General features: G+C 43.6%; 1 protein-coding gene across 5 annotated transcripts in view; it reads left to right on the top strand.

Moving 5' to 3' along the window:
• The window catches only part of Prom1 (prominin 1), a 113,215-nt gene that overhangs the window by 50,346 nt on the left and 38,918 nt on the right, over positions 1 to 23,951 (top strand). For all 5 annotated transcript variants that reach the window (XM_029477915.2, XM_021161787.3, XM_029477913.2 and 2 more), the window contains exons 4-10: positions 1,420 to 1,625; positions 9,729 to 9,849; positions 11,734 to 11,797; positions 12,982 to 13,071; positions 19,467 to 19,684; positions 22,706 to 22,780; positions 23,752 to 23,815. In XM_029477915.2, the coding sequence (XP_029333775.1) occupies positions 1,420 to 1,625; positions 9,729 to 9,849; positions 11,734 to 11,797; positions 12,982 to 13,071; positions 19,467 to 19,684; positions 22,706 to 22,780; positions 23,752 to 23,815 (838 nt within the window). The remainder of the gene's footprint in view (positions 1 to 1,419; positions 1,626 to 9,728; positions 9,850 to 11,733; positions 11,798 to 12,981; positions 13,072 to 19,466; positions 19,685 to 22,705; positions 22,781 to 23,751; positions 23,816 to 23,951) is intronic.

The raw sequence follows: 23,951 nt of genomic DNA, 5'->3' as shown, positions 1-23,951 counted from the left end.
TCCGGAGATGCTTTTTAGCTCTGCAGATCTCAGGGACAGAAGTCACTCTTTTCTTCAGCTGATTTTGTCACTGCCATATTCCACTGTGGACAGGCTCCAGGGAGTGGAAGCCTTGAGTTCTTCTTTGATTGCCTCACTCATAGAAATGAGGGGAAAAAAAAACTGACATCATTCAACTGTGAAAAGATAAAGTGAGTTGGTTAAACAGGAAATTGGATGTGAGGTCAGGTCTCAGTGCACACCTAAAGGAGCAAGGCTCATATCTTGTCCGACCCTTCATTTTAGCACCTACCTCATACACTGCTATTTTGTTTGTTCACGAATCATCAAATGCCATCCTGTGAGTTTTCTGCCATTCTAGTTGGTAGAGTACTTGCTTAGCTTTCATGAATTTCTGAGTTCCATCCTCAGTACCACATAAGCTAGGCATGGAGACACACATCCCATAATTGAAGCATCCAAGAGGTGGAGGCAAGGGGATCATTTTTCACTACTGAGACCAGCCTGGGATTCAGGGAAGTTTGTCTCAAAAACAAAAGAAAGCATCAGGGAGTGAGCATACAAACAAGAGAAATGCAAGTGATTCTGTGCACAGACTGGAATGAAAGGTTATTTCATCCTCTAGGACATTGATTGATCCATGTACTCCAGGACCAAGCTAGCAGGGAGAGTGAAAAGAGTTATGGTCTAATCTAATGATTGTATGTGGGAGTTAGGCTGGATCCTGGGAGCTCAGGACCAGTGTGGACACCGGCTGCCAATGCCAAGCCCCGTAGTCACCAGGTCTGCCTCTTGGACGGCAGAGTCTTCCTCTTGGACAGCAGAGAAAGCTTCACTTGCTACTGCCTGGTGATTGCCTAGGTACTTCCTCTTTAAGCATACGTTATCTCTCCTTCTCACAATGACCTGATGAGAGCCATACTGTTATTCTCAGTGTCTGTGTGGAAAAGGTAAAGAAAGGCCTTGTGCTTGAGTCACTCAGAATGTCTATACTTCGTTCAACATGGAGATCCTTTTAGAAACATGGAGTTTGTCACTAATCAATCCCATCCAACATGGTTCAAATCTTTCCTAATCTCTACTTGTTCTGTCTCCCTGGTGTAAAGCACCCTGTGTATGTACAACTCTCTATGCAGAGCTATTTTTTTAAGTCATCTGGAAAACAAAATGCCCTTGGAATTGAAAGTAAACCATTTCTCACTTGACCTTGCTCTTAGGGTAACTTCCAGGCAATTGAGAGGGCTATGAAACTCTCGGCCAGCATTCTGGTAATCCAGGACTCTACTTCCTTCAACAGAGAGTTTCTAAATGGAAAAGTCCTCAACTGAGTGCATACTGGGGTCCTCACAATAGCTAGCACCTGTGGAATCTTCTCCCTGTTTTGTGTGACGTGTGCTGTGCTTTTCCTTTGCACTGCAGGTTGCCCTCTATGAGATCGGAGTTCTTATCTGCACCATCCTGGGCCTGCTGTTCATTATCCTCATGCCTCTGGTGGGCTGCTTCTTTTGTATGTGCCGTTGCTGCAACAAATGCGGCGGAGAGATGCACCAGCGGCAGAAGCAGAGTGCGCCATGCCGGAGGAAGTGCTTGGGCCTCTCCCTCCTGGTGATTTGTCTGCTCATGAGGCAAGTCAAGTCTCCAACCGCAGGCAGCTGCCATTAGGGTGTTGCAGGGAGCTGGGGGAATGTCTGCTTTTATCCATGAGTTTGTTTTATTTCCTCTTCCTCCTCCTCTCCTGTCTTCTTTTGTCTTTCTTCTTTTTTCTCCCTCCTCCTGCATCTCTTTCTTCTTCTTTCATTTTTCTTCTGTCCAGAGTTCACAATGTAGATTTGGCTATCCTGGAACTCACTATATACATATACACTAGTCTGGTCTTGAACTCACAGAGATCTAGCTGCATCTGCCTCCCAAAATGTTGGAATTAAAGGCATGTATCACTACACCCAGCCTCTTTTTTTTGTAGACACTATCCCACTATAGAGTATAGGCTGACCTTGAACTTAGTAAGGACTGCAAAAGTCCTGGCTGGATCTGAACATCTAATAGTGTGCCTATTTTGGCTTCCAAGTCCTGGGATAAGAGGCATGCCCCAGCACACCCAGCTAAAGTGAAACAAAACAGAAAGGAACAGTGGAAGTGACTCACAAGGGTGCCACTGTCAACTAGATAATAGCATAGTCTGGAAGTTGTCCTGCCTTACTCCCTGAGAGGTCCTTTTGGCAGTTTTTCCTCTTGTAGATGTCCTGATAAGTTGTGTGTGTGTGCCGCTCCCCCCCCCCCAACACAGGAATGTGTGAATTCAGGTATGCATATGCCATGGCCTCTATGAGGTCACAGGACAACCTTGGCAGTAACTCCTCATCTTCCCCCTTGCTTAAGGCAGGGCCTCTTTGGTTTTTTTCCCTAAGAGAACTCTAGGTTAGCTGCTTCAAGCTTCCAGGAATTCTCTTGTCCTCTCCTCCCATGCCCCGTAGGCATACTGAGATTACAGATGTTTGCCACAAAGTTCCCCAGATTTGAGTTCAAGTCTTTCCGCTTCTGTGGCAAGCACTTTTACCCACTGAGCCAGGTCTCCATCCCCAGGCAAACTTAATGGCTGAAAGCATTTACCTCCTTCCTCTGACCCCTCTGTGGAGGCTCACAGCTTGAGCAGAAGCAGGAAGGAGAGCCTCTGTTTGCTAGTTGAATCCATGAACTCTGTGAATTTGTAAAGATTGTTGAACATAAAGAACTCCCTAGTCATTTTGATAAATGCTCTTCTTGAGTGTGCCATTTGCCCCGGCTTGTGAAGTCTAGAGAATTCCTTCATAAGCCAAGGATGTTCATGTGTAATTCCCGCTGTTGATAAGAGTTTCCAGCTGATGGCAGACCAGAAACATGCATGCCTTTAAGACGGTGCTGTTTTGTAGGAGCTACATCTCTTTCCCAGCTGAAGACTGTCTCCCAAGAGGCCCCCCTTATTGTGACACAGCTCTCCAATGCTTATACCTTTTTAGATTTTTTAAAAAATTGCATTTTAATTTATTGTGTGTGTGGCAAATGTGCTTGCTCCCAAGGGTGGGGTAGGGAGCAGAGTGCATACATGGAGAGGTCAGAGGGCAACTCCTGAAAGGGTCTCTTCTCTACCTTCATCATGCCCGTTCTGGGGATTGAACTCCGATCGTTAAGCTTGGCAGTAAGTCCCTTTACCCACTGAGCCATCCTGCCTGACCTCAGTGAGCATTTCCTACACTAAAAGAAATGAAGTGTCATGTGCACAGTCCTGAACCTGATGGCTACAGTCACAACAAGGCTCAGCGGTGAGTACTCTACTCTGCTTTCTGAAAACACCACCCCTGGCTCAGCAGCAGTCTAACCATACTAATTGGGACTTTAAGCATAAAGCAAAGTCCTACAATTGAAGTTCTGGGTCCAAACCCAGAGGAAGTGCTTAAGTGGGGTCATTATTAAAGGCTTGACCAGGACGCATGGCTTATAGATATACCTACCAAAGATTTCACCGATCTAGATCTACCTGCAAGAAAGATGACAAGAAAAAGAAATGTGCAGATCTGATAAAGCAATAAAGGGAGCACACTTTGTTCATTTTTTTGCCTTAGAGACAGTGTTTCTCTACATAGCCTGGCTATTCTGCAACTCACTGTGTAGAACAGGCTGGTCTCAAACTCACAGAAATCCACCTGCCTCTGCCTCCAGAGTGCTGGGATCAAAGGCATGTGCCACCACACTTGGAAAAACACCTTTTAATATTTGACCAAAAAAAAAAAAATTATGTGCAGGGACTGACGAAGCCAATGGCTGTCCCTGGTAAAGAAAATGAAGGTTCCTGGGGAGCTGGACGGTGTTCAGCTGCTTGCCTCCTGAGTTACTAGTGCAGGCCTGGGTTGCCTATTGAATTGATATAAACGTGACCAACAAAGACTTCCCATCACCAACCAAAGCAATTCAGTACCTCTTGTCCCAGAGAAGTGACAGCTGGATCAAAGACAGGGCTTACCTGAAAATACTAGAAGTATAAACATTAACCAAGTATTAGTTAGTATTAACCAAGTATTAGTTAGTATGTGCACACACAGGACCCGGATACCATTAACCAAGTGTTAGTTAGTATGTGCACACACAGGACCCGGATACATGTGCCCTCAACTTCCTGCACTTCTGCTTAGTCCTTCCTTTCTCACTTGAACTCAAAGTGTGGACATATCTTCTCCATCTCTGACCTTTTCTGCTTTGTCTGTCTGCCGCAAACAATTCAAATCTCTTCTTTCCCTGGTAATTCCTGAAGTGTCTGTCTCTCTCCTTACTTCCCTTTGAAGCCTTCTCAGGAATGACTAGACCCAGCAGGGCAGTATGGGAAGGGGGAGGGGAAGTTAGCAAAGGAATGCGAATTATAGCCTAAAGACCCTTCAGACTCTACAGGGGTTCCCTAGTGTTTCCAGGAAGCTGGAGACCGCATGTTTCCTTCGCCCACAGATTTGACTTGTATGCTTTTCATCTACACACCCTAGACATTAAGAACTAGGCTCAAATCAGGAGGTCAGGAGGTCACGCTGCCTTTGAGCTTTCCCTAAAGGCAGCTCTAGAATGTGAGAACCTTGGGACCTGGCCACATGATTCTGCCGTCTGTCTGTCTGTCAGTCTGCAGAGGATTGCATTCCCACTCCTTTGGCTGGGTCAGCAGATGTAACTTCCTCAGAAAAAAAAAATAATTTGTCTTTCCTTCACACTTGTCAACAACTACATTTGTCAGTGTCCCAAAGGCTATGTAAGAGAAGAGAAGGTTGAGAAGACAGCTTAGTATTTTAGAGGGCATGCTGCTCTTGCAGAGGACACAAGTGCAGTCCAAGCACTCCCTGGGCAGCTCCCAACCACTTGTAACTCTCGCCCCAGGGACCCAACACCCTTTCCTGGACTCTGTGAGCACTGGACTCAATTGCATGCACCCATACACAGACACACAACCATGCACGTAAGTAAAGGTAAAGATGAATCTAGAAGGAAAAGAATAGCCTAAACCCATCCATGCCTTGAGTTTTGGGAAGTTTCTGGAGAGCATCGGAAGTCAGCTTTGGTAACAATTATCCTGGAGAACTAAAGCTTCTACATTTATCTAAGCATAGGATGTGCAGACCACCCCCTGGCTTGGAGGGCAGAGCATCTCAAGAAAACAGATCAGTCTGTATCCCGCCAGCCAGAGTATCTTGCATCTTTGTTAATGGCAAGAGATCTGGCTGTTTAAAATTTAAATAGGTAACTTTTAAGAAGGAAGAGCTCCGTTACTGCTCGCTAAAAGCATTTGTTTGGCTTTTCACTGGCCAATTTCATGAAGGTTGTAGACAGGGGAAAAATTGCTTCATTTTCTAAAGATTTGGTCTATAAAGCTCTTTTTTGTTTCTCACCTTTCTTCCCTCCCTCTAAACCCTCTCATTTACCCCATCTTTCTCTCTTTCAAATTCATAGCTTTTTTTCATTAATTGTTGTTACATGCATATATGTGTGTGTATATACATATATTTTCTTTTATAAATTTTTTATTTATTATTATTAATCATTCCATTTGTTTATATCTCAAATGATATCCCACTTTCACCACCACCCCATCCCACATCTGCTCTCCCCCTCCCTCTATAAAAGCTCTTAAGTCTATATTTGTAAGTGTGTGAGATTATTTTCCACAGTATACAAACAATTCATAATGCCATTTATCCTACGAATAAAAGTTCCTGTCTTCTGCTTAGATTCTGAAGGCATTTTGCTCTACTACACCAAAGCACCTATTTGGTAGTTTAAGAAGAGTTACATCTGGTTCCCCTGACGGGCATGCATTGATGTTTTATGGCTTGTTTGCCTTGGGTCATTCTTTTCTCATTGTCTTCATGCCCTAGGCATTGACTGGTATCTGTTACAATGAAGAAAAAATATGTGGCTCTAATATTTGCTTTAAAATACAATGAATGACAGCAAGTGTCTAGCTCGACGGCAAATAGAGGCATTCGTTTTCTATTTAGTTTAAATGAAAGGTTTAAGTTAGAGCTCATAACTGGAAACTAGCATTGGTCAACACAGTGAAGTCTTTCTCAGTTGCTAGCATTTGCTCATGGGGAGGTTTTATGTAAGAACTCAGTTTACAGGTGTTTGTAGATGCTGGGAAGTTCCTTTTTGGTGTTACTTTGGAGAACTACAGAGAAAATGTTCTGCCAGCCACCTGCCATCTTCCAGGTCTCAGGCCACCCTGTTTCCTCTCATGCTTTCTTTCTGACCATGAGGGCTTTTGAACTTGTTATTTTAAACATTGTTGTTGTTATCATCTTTGGGTGTTTTATATTCATGTGTCTGTTCATTTTGTGCGTGCCTGATGCCTGCAAAGGCCAGATCCTCAGGAACTGGAATCACAGAGTGAGCATGTGGGTGCTAGGGTTTGAACCTGGGTCCTCTGGAAAAGCATCCTTGCTAACTGCCAAGCAGTCTTCCCAGCCCTTGGAGTTGTCATTTTTTAACCTAAACATAAACATGTACACTGGAAATTTGCTTGCAAAGTTGTTGAGATCATTTGCAGAACTCTGTTTAGCACAGATTTTTTTTTTTTTTTTTTTTGTTAAAGTTATTGATAGCATGATTTAGATCGTCTCTAGCTGGGCTTTCCAGAACTGCGTTCTTGACAGTTGGAAAGTTTGGAAAGAATATTTTCCGAAAGGTTGTACGGCAGTTCGTTGATCTGAGTGACTGTCTTGTGAGTAAAGTCATATAGAATAAAGGACAAGGGCAGTTTCTGATGTCTACTCTGAGCACACAGCAAGTGTCAGCAGATCAAGTTTAGAACAAACCTTCAAGCGTTCAGGAATGAGGACAGGCTACATAAGGCAAAGTTGACAGGGAGGTGGTTGCGACCTCCTTTTAGGGGCATTGGACTTAGGTATAACTAAGAGTAAACCTCAGCAGGCATTGCGACACACGACATCACAGATTCCTGTGGAAGAGCTCCTTTCATGGGGATAGACAGGAAAAGGTCAATAGGAAGTGGTGAACTTCCTGGTCCACTTTGACTTATTCCATGACCAAATGGGTCTGTTGCTCAGTTAGAAGGAATGACTGAGATCGCTTGTAGCATGCAGGGAGAGAAAGTCTGATTCCCCAGGGTGGATACCAGCTCTACTTAGGGGGTGATTCTGACTTGTCAAAACCCAAATATTCGAACCTGGCTTAGTTAAATAAAGACCCTTGTACATCACCAGGTTTCAGTTTTTGGTTGTGTGTGTTTGTGTGTGCATGCGTGCCTTGCACATAACTCTAAAATCATTGAGTCACTAACCTAGCTTAGGATTAGGGTGTCTTGCTCACCAGTAATGATTTTAACTGAGGCACACTGTCTGCTTCATATAGAAATATAAGTGTAGGACAGAGTGTGGGTCATATGGCAGTTCAAAGGGTACAGGACATTTTGTCTTCATTTTCTGAGGTTGCACTAAGATGGGACTCAAGCTTTAGAATAAACAAGTTCCTAGGGAATTTGTGGACATCCCCCAAGCCCTTCTCCTTTGCAGTGTGAGCAGTGTTTATACATCCTAGGGTGGATTCCAGCTGGTTTATAATATCAGCTCCAAGCTGCCCTGGCTCCAAGCTGGCTGAGGCTCAGATAGAAAGAAGGTCTTTACGGAGTTAGTGGGGATAGGGGTTGGGGGGGGGGTGGGTGAAGTGGGGGGATGGGGAGTGGGGAGGTGGTGGGAGGTGGGGTGGGGATGAGGAACCAGGTCCAAGTCACATGTTCTGGCTCTCCTAATTCCACCATAGCTCACTAGGCTGAGTTAAGTGCTGTGCAATGTCATGTGCCACATAGGCATGTTAGTGTCACTGGCAGCCCGAGAGGAACTGTATTATTGTCCCAGGAAGACAAGTTTTAAGAACGAGATACCACATACGAACTAAGCACTCCTCCGGCTGCAACAGTACTTTTTATTTGTTTAGAATATATATTTTTTTTACTATGTGTCTGTGGCTATGTGCGTTTATTTGTTCATATGTGTGTATTTGTGATTATGTATCCATGTGTGTATGTGTGTGTGGGGGGGTATGAGCACTGGAATGTGGATGCCCTTGAAAGCCAGAGGCATTGGATGCCCCCAAGCTGGCAATACAGTTGGTTGTAAGCAGCCCCTCAGGTGCTAGGAACTAAGCTTGGGTTTTCTGGAAGAACAGTTGTGAATACTTCCTGCTGAGCCATTTCTCTGGCTCCCCATGGAGCAGTACTCTTAAACAGAGTGAATCTATGTCCTGGGACTCAGATTTTGTTGTTGTTGTTCATTTGTTTGTTTGGTTGGTTTTTTTGTTGTTGTTTTGTTTTGGGTGACATGGGATTTTTTCAATGCAAAAAAGCAGGATGCCTGTTATCCCACTGGTATGGAGATTGCTTGGTAACTTGATAGGCTGTTCCATATTGTTTTCCCAAGATTTATTTGGTACTTGCTAACCTGTTCATAAAACATATGCACATTGTACACTGGATACAAAAATAACAGTTTTGGTCTTTTCTGTCTGTGGGTAAAACGGGTTGTGCTATTTATTAATTCCTTGCTGCCCTCTAGTGGTCAGATTGAAAATTAGTTTGGCTTTTAGCTCCCCTGCCTTGAGGGGTTTGTTTTAATTTTGAGACAAGGTCTCTTTGTGCAGCTCAGGTTAGTCCGGAGCTCTGAGGTCTTCTCACTTTGCTCTTCCAAGTGTCAGGATAATGGGTGTGTGCTACCACGCCTGGCTAAGCCTTTACTCCTGCAGCCGATAAAATTCTAAGGTCCAGAGGCTCTGCCTCAACAAATGAACCAATTTGTATAACTTAAACCAAGAGACTGATAGTGGCTAATAAGCACAAGCGCTTTTAGTACCCTTAAATTCAGTCTTTTGAGATAGGAAGAAGGTTTTAATTTCCACATAGGCTAGTCTTTCCTGCAAGGTGGCTATATGAAGGCATTTGGAATCCCTTATGATATGTATTTTATGTAGAGAAAAGTATTTTCTTCATAAGTACATATTCAAGAATTTCCCTGAGGAAAATACAACCCTCAGCAAGAGAACCAGGACACTTCTAGCACTACTGTTTGGGTGGCTTTTGTACTTCATATGTGTGGTGTGTTCACTTCAAGTTGTCATCTTGACATAGCCTGGTGTCATGTGGGAGGAAACCGCTGTGGGTGTATTTTATCCCAGCAAAAGGGAAATGACATTAAGTCTTCCCACAGTGCTTTAATGCTGAAATACCTTATTTCTTTTCAATCTGGACAACACAGAAACTAACAATTAAATGAAGAAACATCAGACATTCCAAGTCCCTCTTCCCATTTTGCTATTTCCCTCTTCTATGAGGGTAGCTAAGGTGCGTGATAATGTTTGTGTGGGTGTAAGAGGATATACCCACAAGGTGCATGCATGTATGTGCGAGCACATACAGACAGACACACACACATAAACACACACTCACACACCTGACACAGCCTATGCCTTTGTCCCTGTCCTTCCAGCATTTGTTGTGAACACTGTTCATTTATGAGAGCCATAACACAGTACTCTATCCTAAACAGAGATCTGTCTTCAGAGCCTTAGTCCTGTCTTGTGTTTTGGTGGTGTGCAATGGTGGTCTTAGTGGGTAGGCTGTAGTGGGAGGTGGTGGCGGTGGCTGTTCGTCGGCTCCTGTGCTGCTGAGGACATTGGATCCTGGCCAACACTTTTTTCTTTCCCTACAGCCTTGGCATTATATATGGCTTTGTGGCTAACCAACAGACGAGGACGCGGGTCAGAGGGACCCAGAAACTGGCAGAGAGCAATTTCAGAGACTTTCAAACACTCCTGACTGAAACCTCAAAGGTAAAAACCTACAGCCTGAGCGTTCCCTGGCGCTTTGTGTGAGCTGCTCTGAGAACCTGTGTGTGCATTTAGCAGCTCAGACAAGCCTTTTAAAAAGTCAGTGAACCCACGTGGAAAGCCATTGCCCTTTAATGATGCAGATGAAGAAACACAACCAGAGAGTTCACAAAAGCATGGAAATATGGTTTCCATAGCTTTAAGATATAGGTGTCTTATTTTGCTCTATTTTATTTAGGCATAACAAAAATCATTGCACATATAAAAGTACCTAACAATTTTAAGTGTCTCACTGTGGGTTGCTTTGTTTTTTGTTTGTTGTTGTTGTTGACATTGTTGGATGGATGCTCTTGCCTTTGGTGGGTATAGTTAACTAACCCCTTATCATTTACATAATTACTATTAAGATAGAATTCACTAGCTTTATGCACACCTGCTTATTATTATCTGTGTAGGTATGTCTGTCTACTTAGGAAGGACTTTCTTTTCTCTCTGTCACACACACACATACATACACACACATCTCTCTAACACACACACACACACACACACACACACACACACACACCATGTCACTTTGGAAGACAGCAAGCAGAATGGCTGAAGGCAGTGATGGGCAAGCCTCTTTTGTCCTCATCCGAGGAGTGTGTTGATGCCTATACCCAATATGACTTGGAAAATATCTGAGCAGGAACCGGCCTAAGCTTCGTGTGAAGCTCATGGATATCCGGCATTGGTGGGGAGTCTCCCCAAAACAATGGATCCTTGAACAAGGTGTGGCATTCTGAATTGACGCTGTCCTTAAAATGCTGTGCATCAAGTGTGTCAAGAAGCTGGAAGTAAAAGGCAGAGACATTTGGGAGGTGGAGAATAGAGAGCTTAACCCTGCCAGGCTTTGCAGGTAGCACTCGTAGAGCTACCTTTCTGCCACCATGTAAACAAAGGCTCATGCTTATCATGTGACATCTTAAAGATTCCACAGAACCCCACCCCCACCCCCCCACCCCCCAATGCCAAAAGTAACACCAGTGCTCCTGAAAACTAGGCTGTCTCTCATCCTTTTATAAAGAGAGTAAATTCCTCCGGCTTTGGGGAAACAACCTGGTTGAACATATATGAAGACCTCTAACAAGTTTTACAGATAATTGAACAGGCAACTGACAGACAGAATATAGCTGTCTCCAAACAGAGCAAGACGTTTCACCTCTGGCAATCAGGGAAATGAAAATGTAAACTCTGAGTTGTGTTCCCTGGGAAGGTTGGCAACCCTAGTAGAATGTTAACCCAGCCTCACAGAGAAGCAGGCCACCATAGATGAGACCAGTCAGGAACAGTCAATATCATGGACTCACGCATCAAAACTTTAGCAGGTCTTCTTGTTCATTGTTTCTTGAGTCTGGGCTCTCTGTGACCTGTTTATCACCAGAGGAGCACAGTGGACATGACCTTGGGCTTAGTTGGAAACATCTAGGAGCCTTGCATCGAGTACCTATCAGCCTTTCTTTGATGGTGATCCTAAGGATATCTTGGGAAGATACCCAGGCTGGTCACTAAGAAGATGCAAGAACGTATGGAGAGAGACAGACCCACCTCTGATCATGCATTCAGTGCTCACCATGATCCGTCTAGCTGGTCCACAGAACCATGAGACATAAGACATGGCCACAGCTAGTCAGTTTATACTTAGTAAGTAAGCACAAGAGATAAGTTTGTATGTAATAGGCGGTAAAATGTGGGAGTACCAGATGAGCGTTCACCACCTCTTAGCTATATCTTTTTCACAGTGCTCAGAGTTAATATTTTTTTTAAATCTTAAGTTTTAAATACTATCTTTGTATAATGACTTTGCACCTCAAAGGGCAGATGCCATGTAACTTTCTTTTCCAGCAAATTGACTATATAGTGGAGCAGTGCAACAACACCAAGAACAAGGTGTTCTCAGACCTGGATGGTGAGTAGCACTGAAAGATGGTTTGCACTTTTGTTGTTACGGCTCAGAAGATGCCTTAGCTGCCTCCCTCCTATAAAGCACAGACCAAAAGAGGAAGCAACTGAAGGTAGGAGGAAGACGGGACAAGCTGTAGAACTACTGTATGTTTACCACTGGACATTGGATGGTTCAAATCCAATCTTTCCCAGAGAGATGGCTTAGTGGTGAATAGATCTTGTTGCTCTTGTAGAGAACCTAGGTTTTTTTTTTGTTTTTTTTTTCTCAGTACCCACATGGAGGCTCACAACCATCTATAACTTCAGTTCTAGGATATCCAATGCCTTCTGCTTTCCTCAAGGACAGCAGGCATACATGTGGTACCTGGACATATACACAGGCAAACACTCATCCACATAAATTAAAAAAAAAAAAAAAAAAAAAAAAAAGGGCACTCAATGTTTAACTTCAGTGTCACAAGTAGGGGGACTTAGGTTTCTGTTTTAAAATTTTACTTTGCAGGGCCAGGTAGTGGTGGGGTACACCTTGAATCCCAGAACTTAAGAGGGAGAGTTAGATATATCTCTGTGAGTTCAAGGCCAGCCTACTATACAGAGTTAGTTCCAGGACAGCCAGGGCTATGCAAAGAAGCACTGCCTCAAATAATAATAGTAGTAGTAGTAGTAATAATAATAATAATAATAACAACAGCAGCAGCAGCAATAACAATAACAACCAAACAAACACAATTTTATGTTGTTTATTGCCAAGCCTTTCCTTTAGTCGTTTTTCATGCAGAAGAGGATGTTCAGCCCTTGCTAAGTGCCTCATTAAATGGGCTTTAGAAATAGCCTGGCCCCATTCTTTGCTGGACCACGTCTCGTTTTGAGTCCACGTGCAGCTTGTTTAAGTGGTTATGAGCACCAGGTGACATTTGTCAGCATTTATTGGCAGGAGTGGGGAGGGGCCGTGGTACTGATATCTGTGGGCCAAGGCAGAGGACGCTTCTCACCATCCTGCAGTGCACAGGACAGTTTATCCCCAGCAAAGCAATGCCTACTCCCAAATGTCAGTGGTATTGCAGTGGAGAAAACCCAGTGTAGATGCAGAGCTGCAGACAGTGGTAGACTCCTGGGGTGTGAGGAGAGCTCGTGAGAGCTGAAGGAGAAGCAGCCCTGGCCTCATGAACACCTTTGCTTTGAATCCAGGCATCGGTTCCATGCTGGGAGGCAGAATAAAGGACCAACTAAAACCCAAAGTAACTCCTGTTCTCGAAGAGATTAAGGCCATGTCAACAGGTAAGCATGGTGGCAAAGGTGACCAAGAATAGCCCATCCTGGCTTCCTGGCTTCCCAGGGGTCACTCACTTTGATTTGCGTGTTCTCCAGTGGGTAGGGATGAGAAATATAATCTGGCCATGCAAAAAGGTCTGGCAAAAAGACAAGAGCTGCCTCAGTATGTGTATTGGTTTTTTTTTTTTTTAAAAAAACTTGTGTTAAACCTATGGTACTGGAAAAACAAAGGCATTTGAGGTAATGGCGACCCAATTTGTTAGGGGTTGGCTACTTGGTTTTGTAAATAAAGTTTTATCAGAACACAGTTGTGTGCATATGCTTATGTATGGTTGATGGCTGGTTTTGTGCTGAAGTGGCAAAGTTTTTGGTTTCTGAGAAGATTAGACCCACGAAGCTTATAAGTCATTTACTATCTGGACTTTCAACAAAACATGTGTTGATGTGTTGGGTGTGGTAGCAAGTCTGTAACCTTGGCATTAGAAAGTCAGGGAAACCATGGCTCTGAGGCCAGCCTGGGCTACATAGGAGTTATGTAGAACCTTGAATCAAAAAACAAAAATGGGTTAAATAATTAATTAAAGGGGACGGCCTTTTGAAATCTTCAGATATCAATTCTGTCCATCCCCAACCATTTCCTTTGTAGGCTAGAAACCCAGAAACTAAGTCACTCTTTCTTTCTTTCTTTCTTTCTTTCTTTCTTTCTTTCTTTCTTCCTTCCTTCCTTCCTTCTTCCTTCCTTCCTTCCTTCCTTTCTTCTTTCCTTCCTCTCTTTCTCTCTCTCTTTCTCCCTCCCCTCTCCCTCTCTTCCCCTCCCTCCCTCTCCCTCTCTCCTCCCTCTCTTTCTTCCCTCCCTCCCTCTCTCTCATTTTCCTTTGCTTGCCTCTGCTCTTCTCACTCCAATGTCATTTCCTGGGGTGAATGATGTTCATCTCTAGCTTCTTTTTCTTTTCTTTTTTATTTTTTCTTTTTGGGTTTTTGAGACAGGGTTTCTCTGCATAGCCCTGGCTGTCCTGGAACTTACTTTGTAGACCAGTCTGGCCTCTAACTCAGAATCCACCTGCCTCTTCTTCCCAAGTGCTGGGATTAAAGGCGTGTGCCACCACTGCCCGGCTTCTTCTCCTCTTCTTGATAACATCATTTATTAATATTGTGTATGTGAACACGCACGCATGTACACCACTCATCACATGTATGTGAACACGCACACATGTACACCACTCATCACATGTAGCACTCAGAGGTGAACTTCATGAGGCTGGTTCCCTCGCTTTTTCTTTGAGAGAGTCCCAGGGATGGACCTTACTTTGTCAGACCTGTACAGCCAGCACCATTACCCTGGAGCTACTGTGCCAGCTGCTTTTCCTCCTCTAGAAAAGATAATACTAATTTCCAAACAGTAGCCTACCTTTAAGACCCTTTTCTTTTTCTTTTTTTTTTTCATTAATTTTCTCTGTATGAATGTTTTTGCCTGCATGTATACATATATGCACCATATATGTGTTTGATGTGTGGAGAGATCAGAAGAGGACATTAGGTCCCCTTCCATCTGTAGTTAGAGTAAACCTCCATTGTAGGGAACCAGGAACCAAACCCAAGCCTTCTGTAGCAGCAGCAGCAGCAGTGCTGAGATATCTTTCAGCCCTCTTCCCACATTGTATTTTCTTTGTGCTTCTCATATTATTAAAGCTCGTTTTAAGGCCAGCTTGAGTAAGTTAAGTCTCTACTGTGGCCAGCAATGTGTCGTCACATCTGCTCAATGAGCCATTCCAGTAATGGGATTTTTTTTCCTCATGTGTTATGAGGTAGAGAAGACCACTTGGACATGGGTTCAAGCCAATGGAAAGTCTTCATTAGCCAGCTGCCGACCACACTGGATATTTGACACCTGAGTGTCATCCCAAACCTTTCTCAGAGAGAGCATTTAGGTACAAAAAACCAAATCCTCAGTTAGCAAGAACAGTTAGTCAGAAGCAGAACGACAGAAACCAAAAAGCGAGGTTACATTTTGGGACTCTTTCCAGAATTATGGACTTTGATGGATTAGGACTTTGTTTTAGCAGCCCACCAGTTGGGTCCCAAGGCCCAAATAGTACTTGTATCATGGTGTCAGTTTTGCTAAGTTCCGGGGGTCTTTTAAGGTCTAAGGGTCTAGAACACATGGACTATATAGAGAGAACAGAAACATAAAAGTTGACTGAGAACATTACATGTGGGCTGCAGGTCAGTCCACACAAAGGGAAAGAGGTTTGGACTGGCTAATGTTGATTGGCTGGAATTAAGAATTAAGAGTTGAGCTGAAATTAAGGATCTGAAAGGTCTTTGCTGCTTTCTTCAGATGCATGCAGTCTGGGATCATGGGATGACACTGAGTTATTTTAGGGGCATAACATGCTTTGAAGTTCTTAGAAAATATGGATTTATAATCATTGGGCCCTTCCAGGGACATGACAGGATAGTCCTCATTAGCTAGAATATTTCTAGACAGTGACTAAATAAACACAGGCTTCCTGGGCCATCAGCTCACTGTATCACGTGCCTTTCTTCGTTTCTCCAGTGAAAGTAACTGAAATCAAAGGACAGAGCAATGAGATAAAGCCAACTGAAGCCAACACGTGTGCTCTCTTGTCATCTTCTTGCATTCTGTTCTGTTTAATTCTACGTTCCTTGTCTTTGCTAGTGGTCAATAGTTTTTTTGAGTTTCTGTACATGATAGGGCACAGTAAAAAAGCTGCCAAGATGGTCCCTCCATTATTAGGGGGGAAGGTTTTATTGTGGGTAAGAGAGAGAAGATATTTAGAGGCATCTGGAAGAGTCCAGAGCAGAGAGAAAAAGTAGACTGGACATGGCCAGGGCTGTCTCCAAGAGAAGCAAAAGAGCAGGGTGGGTGTGCCTCTCTCTCTCTCTCTCTCTCTCTCTCTCTCTCTCTCTCTCTCTCTTTCTCTCTCTCTCTCTGTGTGTGTGTGTGTGTGTGTGTGTGTGTGTGTGTAAGAATCATGTGGCTTATAAGGATGAGCAGCTGTGGGGTGAGAAGCCCATGAACAACTGGGGCAGGCCTTGGAGTTTTAGGGTAGAGGAGGTGGTGAGGAGAGTCAGGATGCTAGTACAGGTACTTTGGAATGAACAAGTAAGTACTTAGGAGTAAGGGCTGAGGGACCCTGAAGGCCAGCACAGACATTGCTATGGTGATAGGCATCATAGGTATATGTCAATGGAGACCCATGTGTGCCTTCTGCAGGAGGGAAGGGAAATGACTCCTCTGGGGGATGGGAACCTCTTTCACAAGTTCCTGAGGAATGCTGGCTTTTATGTAGCTGTCAGAAACCCTTCTATGGTCCAGCGTGAGCTCATTCTTGGATATATGTACTTTCTGAGATCTAACAGTCTGTGCTTGGGCAGGGTCTTGGTGGATGGAAACTGTGCACAGTTGACTTCGGGCAGTCTCAGTGACAGTTTAAACATTATTGAGGTATGGTTGGAACAAAATCAAGAGCAAAGATTAAAGCAGGTTTCGAAATATTTTTACTTGGGTAAGGTTATAGAATTGGAGACCTGGTCAGGGGTTGTACACCCCAGTACCGGAAGCTTAGTCAGGCTAGTTAACATCTCTTAAGAGCTGAGGCCTACCTACCACCTGTGAGAACAAAGCCTAAACCCACAGGGTGTCAGGGTGATCCAGCTCTCTAGGAGCTGGGTAAACTGAGGCCCCTTAGAGTTTGCCACAGATTGATATTCTCTCTGTCTCTCTCTGTCTCTCTCTGTCTTTCTGACTCTGTCTTTATGTGTGTGTGTGTGTGCCTGTGGCCTGTGTCTTTCTCTGTGTGTATACACTCTTGTTTGCCAGGGATGAGAGGAGTCACCAGTTGTTTAAGGGAATCTGCCCTTTTTTGAGTCACTTCTTTGCATCCCGATGTTCTCATATCTGTTTTGTGAATGATAGAGGAAATGCCTGATAAGGAAGATTCACCTGGCCAGAGAAGCACAATAGCTCCTACTTTAACTTTTTTGCCTTTTCTTTGTGCCATTCTAAGTCACTGTAGAAAAGAGATTTTATTACCTCCTTAGTCTCCAGCTGGGATTCTACACTCTAAACAAATCAGGAAAACAAAGATTAAGATTCTGTTCTGGGCCTCAGGGCTCACCACAGAAAACTCAGACTTGTTGCCTTTGAGGAGTTTGGTTTGACTGTTCTAATCATCTTGTCTCCTGTGTACCATGAACTTGGTGGTACTCTTGACATGTGTGTGTGTGTGTGTGTGTGTGTGTGATATTTTATTTATTTACATTTCAACTGTTTATCCCCTTTCCCAGTTTCCCCTCCTGAAACACCCTATCCCATCCCCTCTCCCCTTGCTTCTATGAGGGTGCTTCCCTCACCCACCAACTCCCAACTGCCCACCCTGGCATTCCCCTACACTGGGGTATCAAGCCTTCCCAGGACCAAGGCCCTATCCTCCCATTGATGCCAGATAAGGCCATTCTCTGCTACATAGACGGCTAGAGCCATGGGTCCCTTCATGTCTACTCTTTGGTTGGTAGCTTAGTCCCTGGAAGCTCTGGAGGTTCTGGTTGGTTGATATTGTTGTTCTCCCTATGGGGCTGCAAACCCCTTCAGCTCCTTCAGTCCTTTTTCTAACTCCTCCATTGGGGTCCCCATGCTCAGTCCAATAGTTGGCTGTGAGCATCTGCCTCTGTATTTGTCAGGCTCTGGCAGAGCCTCTCAGGAGACAGCTATATCAGGCTCCTGTCAGCAAGCACTTCTTGGCTTCTGCAATAGTGTTTGGGTTTGGTGACTGAATATGGGATGGATCCCCAGGTGGGACAGTCTTTGGATGGCCTTTTTATCAGTCTCTGCTCCACAGTTTGTCTCTGTATTTCCTTTAGACTGGTGCAATTCTGGGTTAAAATTTTGGAAATGAGTGGTGGCCCCATTCCTCAACCAGGGGCCTTGCCTAACTTCTGGATACGGTCTCTACATGTTCTCCCTCCCCTTTGTTGGGAATTTCAGCTAATCTCATCTCCATAGGGTCCTGGGGGTCTCTTGCTTTCCTGGCATCTAGGATTTGCTGGTGGCTACCCCCAGTTCCCTATCACCCATTGCTACACAGCTCTGTTCAAATTCCTGATCCTCTGTATACCATCACTGTCTTCTCTCATACCTGATCCTGCCCCCCTTTTTCCCCTCCTCCTCCTCTCTTTCTCCCAAGTCTCTTCCACCCTCTACCTTCCATGAGTATTTTGTTCCCCCTTCTAAGAAGGACTGAAGCATCCACACTTTGGTCTTCCTTCTTCTTGAGCTTCATATGCTCAAGAAGACCATAAGCATGCTGATTCATGTCCATCGCCATCTTCCTTTCTCTCTCTCCTGAGACACACACACACACACACACTCCCCCTCCCTCTCTCTGCCCTCTTAGCACTGTTTCCCTTTTCCATGTCCAATCACAGGCCTCCTCTGCACTAATGTAATTGGACAAGGAAAACCCTGCAACAAGGGTAGACTCCAAATTCTTCACCCCCATGTCTTATCTTCAGGGCTTACTTAGATAACTCCTTCCCTTCAGGTTTACATATCAGTGTGTATTGTTTCATCAATTTTTAAAAATTTGAAAGTTAATAAAAAATAATGGGGTTCATTATGCCATGTTTTCTTCTTTATATATTTACTGTGTGTCTGTATTTATTTTGTGAGTGGGTGGGGGTACAGATGTTAGACTCCAGAGGACAGCTTAAAAGAGTTCATTCTCTTCTACTATGTGGATCCCAGGGACTGACCTCAGCTTGTCAGCAGCAATCACCTTTACTTTGTGTGCCATCCGCCAACTTTCATGATAGCTTTTTTCTTAAGTATGTGTAATGACTTTTTATTGACCTCCCTCAAGACCTTCACCTGCCACCTGCCCATTTCTGTCTGGTAAATGGTTGTTCTCTTAATCCTCGTAGCCCGTGTACAGATGTAGTTGATTCTTTTTTTTTTTTTTTTTGAGACAGGGTTTCTCTGTGTAGCCCTGGCTGTCCTGGAACTCACTCTGTAGACCAGGCTGGCCTCAAACTTAGAAATCCACCTGCCTCTGCCTCCCGAGTGCTGGGATTAAAGGCGTGCGCCACCACGCCCGGCGATGTAGTTGATTCTTAAGTGAATTAAACTGCTTTGTTGACCTGATAGTGGTACTTCAGGTGTCCCCATTATGTCCCTGAGTTTGTGCTCGACTCCTGCTTAATAAATGAGACCTGGTGGAGAGGAGATGCACTGGGTGAAGGGACTGGCAAGGAGCTCTGGTTTCTCTTGTGTGTCCTGTCCAATTGTCCTTTGCAGCTGTCTGAGCTCATCTTCAGGATTTTTTTTTTTTTTTTTTGAGATACTCTTCTGGCCAGTTCTGATTCTAGCTATGTTCTTACAGCCATCAAACAGACCAAGGATGCCCTGCAGAACATGAACAGCAGCCTGAAAAGTCTCCAAGATGCAACCACCCAGCTCAATACCAACCTGACCTCTGTGAGAAACAGCATCGAGAATTCACTCAGCAGCAGTGACTGTACTTCAGATCCAGCCAGCAAGATCTGCGATAGCATCAGACCAAGCCTAAGCAGTCTGGGGAGCAACCTCAATTCAAGTCAGGTGAGTGGGTGTGAGCACGAGAGGAAGCTCATCAGGGCTAAGACTGGGTGCACCTGCTGGGTGCACAGTGGCTTGGGGTGGCAAGGAGTAACACCTGGTGCTCTGGGACTCTTTTCGGGACCTTTAATCACTTTTCTGGAATGGATGCAACGGAAGTAAACAATATGAAGGAGAGGGGGCTGTTGAAAAGTTCTGTGCCATTTGATGGCTTATTAAGGTAAGTTCAGATAGAAAAAGAGCAGAATACAAGCTCATGTTTAAATAGTTTTTAAAACTTGGCACACTGGCATGTGGGAGAAGGCTCCACAGGTTGGAGCACTTGCGGCTCTTGCTGAAGACTTGTGCTCAGTTTCCAACACTTGAGTAGCTCACAGCTGCCTATAACTCCAGATCCAGGGACTCCATTGTCCTCTCCTGTTCCCCACACGCACTGCATTCATATGTGTACACACCTCCATATGCACATCCAATACACCTATGTAAAATAAAATACTAAAAGCACCCCAAAACAAGGCATAATAACCACATACGCTAGAATGGACAATTCCATTACTTTCTAAAATTTATCTCCCATTTGAGATGCGATGCATACAATTTCATATTTGTGATATTAATTATAATTAATATATTTAGCTATATTACCATTCACTGTCTATATAAAATAACATTTTAACATACTTTTTCTCACCTTCATATTTTATGAGTTGATTTTTTTTAAAGACTTCACATATACTATCATTGCATATCTGCTGAATTATTTTGGAAATTATAATAGGTCAGTTCTATTTTAGCTATTTGGAATAGATCTTTAGAGAGGATAATGTTTTATTCCTTGTTGTTTGCCTTTTTGAGACAGGGTCTCATAATAGCCCCATACCTGCCTGGAACTTTTTAAGCAATCTAGGCAGACCTCAAATTTTTACCACCTGCCTTCAGCTGTCTAATGCTGGGAAGGCAGGCATATACTACCACACGTAGAACTATTGCTTTTTAATATGACTTTTGCACATGTGGGAAAGTTGTAAATCCATGGCACTCCTTCTGTGGCTTTGGATACCATTTCCAAGTGTTCTGCTTTCCTTCCTGTTGTTGTAATACAACACTCTGACCAAAAGCAATTTAGGGGAGAAAAAGGTTTCTTTGGCTTACACTTCCAGATCACAGTCTACCCTTAAGGGAAATAAAGGCAGAACTCAAGCAGGAATTTGAAGCAGAAACCACTAAGAAACGTTACTTGCTGGCTTGCTGTTACTTACTTACATAGCTTTCATATACAGTCTGCCTAGGGAATGGTGCCCCCTGCAGTGGGCTGGGTCTTCCCACATAGGCTCCTAATCAAAATAATGCCCCACTGACAGGCTCTAGGTCAGTCTGACCTAGACAACCCCTCAGCTGAGATTTCCTTCTCAGGCGACCGATGCTTGTTATGTCAAGTTGACAGTTAAACTGGAGGACACTGACGTTCAACAATTTGTCCCACTTGCTTTATCTGCTTCTTCATACTGTTATACAATATTGTATACAGTTCTTTTCTTGAAAACTACGTTTGTGGTAAAATGCTGACCTATCCCTTTTATAGCTAAGTAGTTTCATGTTTCTAAACTTTGTGTAACACAGTCATCAATCATCATGTGCACATCAAAGTTAGGACACAGAACACAAAACATTACTCCTGTCCACTCTACATGGTGTCTTCTGATGTCAAGTTTTTAATGAAAATTCCCATATCCTGCCTGGCTTGGAGTGGGCTGAAGTGGGACACAGAGTTAGATGTAGAGGTAGCTTTAAGGACTGGTGGTTTCAGAGATAGCTTTAAAGACTGATGGTCTCTAGCCTTCTAGCTTTCTAACTATACTGAGTGCTTGCCAAGAACTTCTTTAAAAAAAATCCTAAAAACTTTCTTGATTCTGTGGTTAAAAACCACGGGCTTGAACAATTAGCACCTGTTGCCTAGCAGCGGGGAATTAAGTTAAAAATGTATTGCTAGCTCTCCTTTCTCTGTCCAGGCAGTCAGAATTATTACATCCCAGGAACCCAGGGAATTATTATATTCATTTAATAATGACAGGAAAGGCATATCAGCTGCAAGGAACAATCCTGACATGAAGTCTCTTTGAACCTTGCCATCAAACTCATCCATCGCAGACCATGTGAAAATGGTGGGCCACCTCCAGAAAGGCCACCTGCTAGCCTTAACGAATCCTACATGGCTCCTGACACTTCTTTGCAAGTCCTGATCTTGTGTTGTGATAGAATTGTGTCTTTCTTTCCTCTTTAATATGGGGTTTGCTTCTCAATCTTTTTGTGTTGTGACATTGGCATTTTTGAATATGCCACTTGTTCAAGGGAGTGGCCTTCAGTTAAGTTTATGTGTGGCTTCTCATAATGAGACAAGTTCTCCACATTCACCAAGAACCTCTTTCAAGAGTTGGTGGTGTGTCCTTGATGTGTGTCATGGTGGGAGCCCCAGGGCTTGAGTCCCAGGTGCCAAGAGCTATTCTACTTGGAACCCACTTGTAATTCTGGACTTGGAAAACTGGTTCCAGACTTCTATCCAATGAAACCACCAGCTGCATTATTTGATTTTAGTATTCTTTGTTTGTTTACTTGTTTGTTTTGTTTCATGTAGAGGAGCCAACCCAAAGCCTGGTGCGTGTTTCACTTCATTTAGACTGTCGTCTAAACCCCCGTTTTACTTCTAAAAGTGATTTTTATTAAGTTTGCTTATAACTTCACTAGATATGTTCAGCACTAGCAATTGTGCTAGCAGCCACACATATTTTACCTGTACCTCATTAGCTGCCTACAGCAAGACTGAAAACGTTAAAAATCAGTTCTCATAGATGCCACTTTGAACGGAATACGATTTCCCCAAACCTTATTCTGTTTCATCCTGAGACCTGGATATGAGATGAGTCTGTGTGTGTGTGTGTGTGTGTGTGTGTGTGTGTGTGTGCACCAACACATGAGCATGTGTGAAGGTTAATCACCTTTTTTATTATTTCTTTCATAAATTTCCAGCTCCCATCAGTGGATAGAGAACTCAACACTGTTACTGATGTCGACAAAACGGATCTGGAGAGCTTCGTCAAAAGGGTATGCTCCTTGGAACACCTAAGGTAGCTTACTCTACATCAAGGGCAGTCTAGTACATAGGAACATAGGAAGCAGTGAGATTATATGACGGCCTTGACCTCTGCGTTCTTGGGCTTAGTTGAGGGTACAGTGTAGACTTAACCTTATTCTTGAGACAGAGTGCTGCCCTGCTCTGCCCAGGAGCTGCTCTACTGACTTCATTTTATTTATTTCCTTTCTAAACGTTATGCTTTTTCATAAACTATGCCCTCAGCCTGGCACTCACTTCTCTCTCCCTCTCCTTTATCTGTGACTTGGTGGTTTTAGCCTTTATATACTTTCTCTTTTACTTAAAAACAAACAAACAAACAAACAAACAAAAAACCTTGTATGTTTCCCCCTTGAATGTCTTTGCTCAACATCTTTAATGTACCAATGGTCCGTGGTTCTTATTTCCTTGGTGCAAACAACGGCTTTATCTTTCTTCGGACTTTCCAAAAGACTTTCCTCTAGGCTGAAAAGCCTTTGAGTTGATCTCTGATTTATCCAGTTAAAAAAACATCGTCTTGCCAGGCGTAGTGGTGCACGCCTTTAATCCCAGCACTCGGGAGGCAGAGGCAGGCGGATTTCTGAGTTCGAGGCCAGCCTGGTCTACAAAGTGAGTTCCAGGATAGCCAGGGCTATACAGAGAAACCCTGTCTCAGAAACACCCCCCCCCAAAAAAAAAAAAAAACCAAAAAACCATTGTCTCAGCCTAGGCATATGGATCAGCCACACAACACTTGCCTAGCAAGTGCAAGACCCTGGGTTTACTGCACAACACAAAAAAGCAGCACTTTTTTTCTAAAGGGCCCTTCTGTTTAGACTCCTGATGGTTATATTAAGGTAATTTCAATCGTAAGATAACTGTTATATCTTAATTTTTCTTCTCTACTTGATATAAAATGGAATACAAGCCAACTTATCTTCAATTCATTTTGAAATATTTTTAGGGGTATACGGCAATTGATGAAATACCCAATACAATACAAAACCAAACTGTGGATGTCATCAAAGGTAAGAGTCATACATACATCAAGGTTTTTCTGTTCCTCTCTTTGGTAATGCTCTGATTGGTGGGTATAAAGGAAGGGCTTGTTATAAATGTTATTGTTCTCTTCTAGTTAAAAAAAAAAAAAAGTCTGTCACTATA

Source organism: Mus caroli, unplaced genomic scaffold (assembly GCF_978045245.1).
Source record: "Mus caroli unplaced genomic scaffold, Mus_caroli_1 scaffold_4, whole genome shotgun sequence".
Lineage (NCBI taxonomy): Eukaryota > Metazoa > Chordata > Mammalia > Rodentia > Muridae > Mus > Mus caroli.
The sequence above is the reverse complement of the archived record's forward strand: the minus strand, read 5'-3'. Positions and strand labels throughout refer to the sequence as shown.